This window comes from Arachis hypogaea, chromosome 6 (genome assembly GCF_003086295.3).
Source record: "Arachis hypogaea cultivar Tifrunner chromosome 6, arahy.Tifrunner.gnm2.J5K5, whole genome shotgun sequence".
In the NCBI taxonomy this organism is placed as follows: Eukaryota; Viridiplantae; Streptophyta; class Magnoliopsida; order Fabales; family Fabaceae; genus Arachis; species Arachis hypogaea.
Window position 1 is genome coordinate 108,444,845 of NC_092041.1, and position 6,263 is coordinate 108,451,107.

At 34.6% G+C, this 6,263-nt stretch overlaps 1 protein-coding gene across 4 annotated transcripts; it reads right to left on the reverse strand.

The window, feature by feature from the left end:
* Positions 1-545: 545 nt before the first annotated feature.
* LOC112755548 (polyadenylate-binding protein-interacting protein 12) lies at positions 546-5,898 on the reverse strand. Of its 4 annotated transcripts, XR_003179034.3 has the most exons (13): positions 5,674-5,898; positions 5,468-5,516; positions 4,624-5,305; positions 4,388-4,501; positions 4,229-4,273; positions 4,064-4,136; positions 3,869-3,981; positions 3,665-3,724; positions 3,496-3,543; positions 3,347-3,415; positions 2,477-2,588; positions 1,032-1,093; positions 546-937 (listed from the first exon to the last, which is right to left on the reverse strand). XR_003179034.3 is itself a non-coding variant. In XM_025803709.3 (12 exons), exons 3-12 carry the CDS (start codon positions 5,179-5,181, stop codon positions 880-882), a joined length of 1,200 nt encoding a protein of 399 aa, XP_025659494.1. In that variant the 5' UTR covers positions 5,182-5,305; positions 5,468-5,516; positions 5,674-5,898; the 3' UTR covers positions 546-879. The 4 variants fall into 4 exon arrangements, 3 of the variants coding, with proteins under 3 accessions (XP_025659494.1, XP_072053672.1, XP_072053673.1); XM_025803709.3 differs by lacking the exon at positions 2,477-2,588; XM_072197571.1 differs by lacking the exons at positions 2,477-2,588; positions 3,496-3,543.
* Positions 5,899-6,263: the final 365 nt, after the last annotated feature.

The following is a 6,263-nucleotide window of genomic DNA, read 5'->3' on the forward strand; positions in this document are numbered from 1 at the left end:
CAACTCAATTATGCAAACTTATGCCATACATGGTTTCCACTAAATAGTTCATAACAAATAGCACTGCTTATAAAAGTAGTGATAGAAGAATAACTTATCTTGTAAACTATATGCCTCTGTCCTATGGTGAGAGGTGTGATAAATCCCAAGGTTTCAACACAAAAAGAGACAATCTATCTTTTTGTTTGGTCCCCAATTGGACTATCAAATATCCAGGTTATAAGAACCTGGCTAACCCAACCCGACAACTTGAACGAAGTCCTATGAAGGGGTAGCCAGGTAGGCATCCCCAAACACAACGTCCTTCCATTTCTGAAACTTGAAGTTGAAACTTCTTATTAAGAAATATACCTACCACTTTGGCTGATTTCTATTGGTAACATCTATCCAAGTAGAGGCATGAAATGCCATGCAATATAGGAAAGCAACCAACAGAGGGATAAGCTAATTAACTAATTTAATGTAGACAAGGGGGTAAAACACTAGCATACAGGAAAGAAATGAAATTAAAAAAAAAAACTCCAAAAAAGATTGTGGTAACCACATTAACAGCTAACGAGGAACAAAGCCTTGTAACTAGTTTCTTTTTCAAGAAATTCCAGTGCGCGAGGAACTTCGAACAACAAAAGTGTCTCATTTCGAGATAAACAGTCACATTGTCATAAATTAAGCCATTGAGATCCTCTTGAGGCCCCATCCAACTCTACGAACTAAACACAATATCCATAACTCCCAAGCAGGAAACAAGGATAGCATAACGCCGGACTTTAACCACAACTAATCGCCACAGGTACCTTAGGAAATATTTGTTGTATGTATATATGTAAAGATATCTGAGCAGCAATGAACACCAAAAGACATGGAATGATGAGTGATGAGTCAATGCACTGAGCCACGAGGTGCACGAGAACGGACTGGTGTCTTCGATGGACTTACCCTGCATATTAAACATAAAAATAGTTTAAGTAATATGAAAGGAGATCAAGAGTTTATGGACATGGCTAAAATTAAGAGAAGTCTGTTAATCGAACCTTATCGGCAGCGTACCCAAAATCACACCACTACAGTTCAGAGCAGCAATTGCACTTTCAGCCTGCAAAAATGACGGACAATCATTAGACGGTCAAATAACAATCCGTATTTGAAAGAAAGGTGTTAATTTTTAGCTGCAACCACACGGAAATACTACTACAATAACGACACCTAAGCATTGTGCCACTGGATGAGACAAATTACATTGATCAAATATTGCTGTTGTGTCCACATTCAAACCATTATAAAAACCTATCTTCTTTATTAGTTTCATCTATAGTTTTGATGAGTTTTTCTCTACCTCTAGCTATTGGATTACCCTGAACTAATCTACTGGCATCATCGAGATTCCAATAAAGGCAAAATTTGACCACCTTTTTCACAACTGGTGCTTCCCTAAACTACAACATGGAACTACTTAAACCAAGACATAGAAAAGCAAATCAAGTGTTAATTTCAGCCATAAATTTCTTTTCAAAAAGCTGAAGATATTTGACAGAGAAATATAAATGACTATGTGTTAACATGTTCCCTCAAATAAGAATCCTTTAGGATTCAAGAGTGGACAATGTATAGCATCCTTATCTTGTGCTGAAATTTATCTTTCTTATTTATAAGAATTAGAGACAACAAAGATTGTACTCTACATCACTTCATCGTAGAGACTGCAATACCATGCCATGAATCACTTGTCCAGAAAATTTCAATTGTTAGACACTTAGACTGAAGCACATTAATGATGTTATATACTTACATTTAAACAATATCAGTGATATAAAGCTTGCAATCTTTATGCACATACTACATTGACTAGGGACAATTAGGCCAAGAACACCCAAGCGAGAAACAAAATCCAACTCCATAGATGCATCATACGTGTTGGGGGGGGGGGGGGGGAATGTAAGTTGAGCCGTACAAAGGCTAGATGATAAAAGGAACCTAAAGAGAGGTAAGAGAAGAACCATTTTGATGAGTGGGAGCTTTAATGCATTTAAATTATTATGGCGCAAGAAGAAAAATTTTGATCATTGTAGAAACAAGATGGGATGAAACCAAAAAGGACCTCATTGGGCAAGCAACAATATTGAACCAATATGCAAGCAACTAAAGGTCAGCTCTGACTAAGCAAAACAACAAGACTTAAATATAAGCCTATTCATAAAATAAACTTTGTGCAGATGGACGGCGGGGATAGTTGCTTTACAGTGCAATTCCCACACTTCCGTGAAATCTATCTGCTCAAATTGGTTCATCCTTTAAAACAGATTCTTGTGAAGTAATCCTAATTGGCACCATTCTTTCATGGCCCAAAGTTAAATTTCACCAAAGCATCATACTTAACACAGTAAACACAGTATAATGAGTAATAAAGCAACACTATGCTTATCTATTTGTTATCTTAGAATAAGGGAAATGCCATAGTGACAGACCAGACCATCTATACCTCTTGAAACCTTTTGCATAGCACATTATTAATTTCGCCAACTCCCAATCTCTCTTCTATTCTGTGGTAGCTCTAATGACACCTTACACAGTTACACCACTACTTATGTCGACTGCATGGACATCAAAGGTCTAATTTTCAATCTCTATCACACGTATAGAAAAGCAAGCAGTCACAAACAAGCAACGGACAAATTCTAATAAGCCTAGATTACAGATAATAATATAATATGTAGAAAATTGTAACAAAGTTACATCAATAAATAACTTTATGTGCTTCTCATGAAATCTACCATTTAATCGAAGTTTACATCATATTGATCATTCTCATAAAGTTTAACGTTAACTGTCAAAAGAGTGCCAACAAAAATTATATGAATATGATATTATTCAATATATTTATTATGTATCAAGACAATATATATTTCAAAATATACAAAAACCAAGAGCTACTCCCCCCCCCCCTCTTTCCATTTTTTGACAAAAAAGGTACATGATAGATAATTCTACTTCAAAAATTGGATCGACAAAAAATATATTTGATATAAATTTACTGAGTGGTGTAAGTAATTCAAGTCTTATAGTGTTAAGGTTATCATGTATCATATTCTTATATATACATATAAAAGCAATATTAAGTCATTTTAGTCATTCATATGCTGGAAACATGATTATTTTGAGAAAAAAGGAGTTTGGGCAAAGAAATAACAAAAGGAGATATCAAATATTGCAGCACAAAGAGAATCCTATTTTAGAGAAAGAGAGAAAAAAAAAGGGTAGCATTAATGCAAAGCCAACAACTTTCAATGTTAAAGAGTTATAATTTGAATAGAATGTAAACATAGAAATCACGAAGTAAACGAGTAATTACTATTGTGAACTCGACAAATGCAATTCGAGTCGAATGATGGTAATCCCCAAGAAGCCTCAAGCGTTGAACCTAGATAAATATACCAAAATCATATGAATAAGAAAATTGAACCAAAACAAATAAGCATGTTGCAGTGAAAATCTACAAACCTCTCCACAAAGAGATTCAAAGAAGAGTTTAACGTCAGCTTGAGTAACCTGCATTAATAACAAGAATAGAAAATTTAAGAATTTATGAGCCACATTTAAAGCCAGATATGAAAAAGACTGATTAATTGTTCTTATGAAGATAATAAGACAAGGTTAAATCCTAAACTACCTTTTTGTCAATATTTGTGCAATAAATAGTTCTTGAGCACATCTCCCTTTCATCTTCAGACTGAAAAGTATAAAACCATTACAAATCCAATATAGAAAAGGATTGTTAGCTCATTCGATCATCTTCACGTGACTCTAAATATCTTCAATAGCTTTAAATGCCAATCTAAAAATCACGTGTTAGTCATTTCAACAAAAAACTTACCCTGGGCAAATATGACGGATTAACAGGTGCAATGGCAGTTTTAGATGGCAGCACTCTCACCGGGTAATATCCAAGCATGGTGCCAGACAAGTTCAAAGCAGCTCTTGCACCATCTGTGGGAATAGGACTGTAAGTACAGTGAAATGTCTATATTTGCACCATATGAAGCAAACATATTTGTCAATTATGTCTTACCTTCATCCGTAAACTCAATGAAGGCAAAACGAAGAATAGAATTTGGATCCCCGCATACACGGCAATCAACGACCTTCACACCATGAAAAACGAGTTATTTCACTAGCATGGTCCTCCATTATCGCGAATGAAAAAACACATTATTATACAATACAAAACATTTACCTGGCCACAGTTAAGAAAGAGAGCTGCCAGTTGCTCTTCAGTTACCTAATTACAAACAACGGGTAAAACAAAGCCATAAAACAACCATCCTCACCCGACAATCATCACAAGCTAATTAAAACAAGAGAATCCACAAGACAAATAGAGTTCTAATCTCACTTGTTGATCAATATCGGAGACATAAACAGTCCTCCTAATCATCTCTTCCCGTCTCTCCATTTCTATTTTATGATTTGCTCTTTGCTTCCCCTGGTTATTGTAGCCATTCTTTCTCTGCAACACGTTAGTATCTTAATAAACCATAGTGAAACAAACGTCTATGCTAGAAGCATAGTTTCATAACCAATATGATGTTCTAAAGAAACATTACAAAACAACCAAAATTCTATTCATACCCTTCTATTAGGCTGTCCATTAGCATTGCCAAAATTTGCAGGAAGTAGCAAATTGTTAGGGAAACCAAACCCTCCAGCTCCGGGCAAGTACCCATGATTCTTTGCAAGTGAAGAGGGCACAAACTCCTCAGCCATAGGGTTCAACTTTGACAAGAGCTCAGCCAAATCCCTCATTTCGCGTTTGAAGCTCTCGCCGTCCTCTCCTCCATTCATCACTCCATTACCTATCTGATGGCCCATCTTAAACCCACCTCCGCCGCCGCCATTGTTCGCCACAACCTGCTGCCCCTGGACACCACCACCGTTTGTGTCCAAACCATTTTGCATCTGACCCATTTGGGGTTTGTGATTGCCGTTAGGGACTGAGACAGTGGCTGCAACGCCATCAACACCGTTGAGATTCTGATCGGTCTCTACACCGTTTCCAACAGAACCATTTCGGGGTTTCGGTTTCTCCAGTTCTTCGTTTGGGGCATTTGAGTCAGATGACACTACACTTTTTTCCAAATCTTCACTTGAAGCACCGATTTTGGCCCCGGCATTCTCAGCAACAGCCATAATCCAATAACAGAAACAACAAAAAACTGGGGAGAGGAATAAAAAAAAAAAGAGTTTTATCTTTTTTTATTTATTCTTTATTTTCACCTGTCAGAGTTTCAGGTCTTCAATTTCTTTTTTTCCTCTGAAACCAAAACAGGAACGACAAAAAAGAAAATGATCACATGAGAATTGTCAAGAGATTTAGCTAAACCGAGACCCAAAAAATAAGAAAGTTAACGAATTTTAAATCAGAAAAAAAAATAAAAAATTAAAACAGCATTTGGAACAAAAAGACAAGGGATACCTGGGTTTTGTTCTAGAAGATTCCCATTTATATTAAGATCAAGCTGATCCTGAAGATCGCCGAGTACATAAAATACAAAAACAAGAGAGTGAAAAATAATAAGAAAATAAAAATAATAAAGCGTTATATTTACTGAAGAGAGAAAAGGTTCTGAGAGTGAATTGAAGAGAAAAATGGTGAAATGTAGAAAACGAGGTTTGTCTTACTGATGAGTTATTAGTGAGAAATGGTAGAAGAAGAAGATTATTCTAGAGAGAGAGAGAGAGAGAAATGAAAAAGGGTATTCAGTATTCTTCTTCGGATCGTCCGTTTTCGCTGCACTGACTTTTTGGACCGTGTTGCTGAGAACGACTACGTTTGATGATGAATCATGAATGATGCACATATCAATGCATATGTATGTGTGAAACAAAGAGTTATTATGGACCTCAATATTATATTGTATTTTATTTTATTAAATACTCCTTTACTGTCTGACCTTTTGTTCAAGTGACAAAAAAATCCAACCACCATGAAAATTTATTATTTTTAATCATTAATTAATTATTAATATTTAAAAACATAAAATAAAATATATTATTAAATTATTAAAATAAAAAATTAAATTAATAATTAAAAATAATAATTTTTAATAATTTTTATTATTTCTTTTTAAATGATAAAACATCTTTTTATAATTCAAAAATCATCTGAATAATTTATGCAAGTAGTTTATGTTACTAATTTAAGTTGTCTTTATAAATAATATATTAAAATTATATACTAAAATTAGTTATTAATATAAAATATATATTAA

What these genes read in the sequence shown, in the direction of transcription:
- LOC112755548 (XM_025803709.3), bottom strand. Translation starts at nt 5,181, where the DNA reads ATGGCTGTTGCTGAGAATGCCGGGGCCAAAATCGGTGCTTCAAGTGAA. An exon ending in GCACAAATATTGACAAAAAG is followed by an intron (nt 3,544 to 3,664) that starts GTAGTTTAGGAT and finishes TTATTAATGCAG; the next exon opens with GTTACTCAAGCTGACGTTAA. An exon ending in CATTTGTCGAGTTCACAATA is followed by an intron (nt 1,094 to 3,346) that starts GTAATTACTCGT and finishes TCATTTTTGCAG; the next exon opens with GCTGAAAGTGCAATTGCTGC.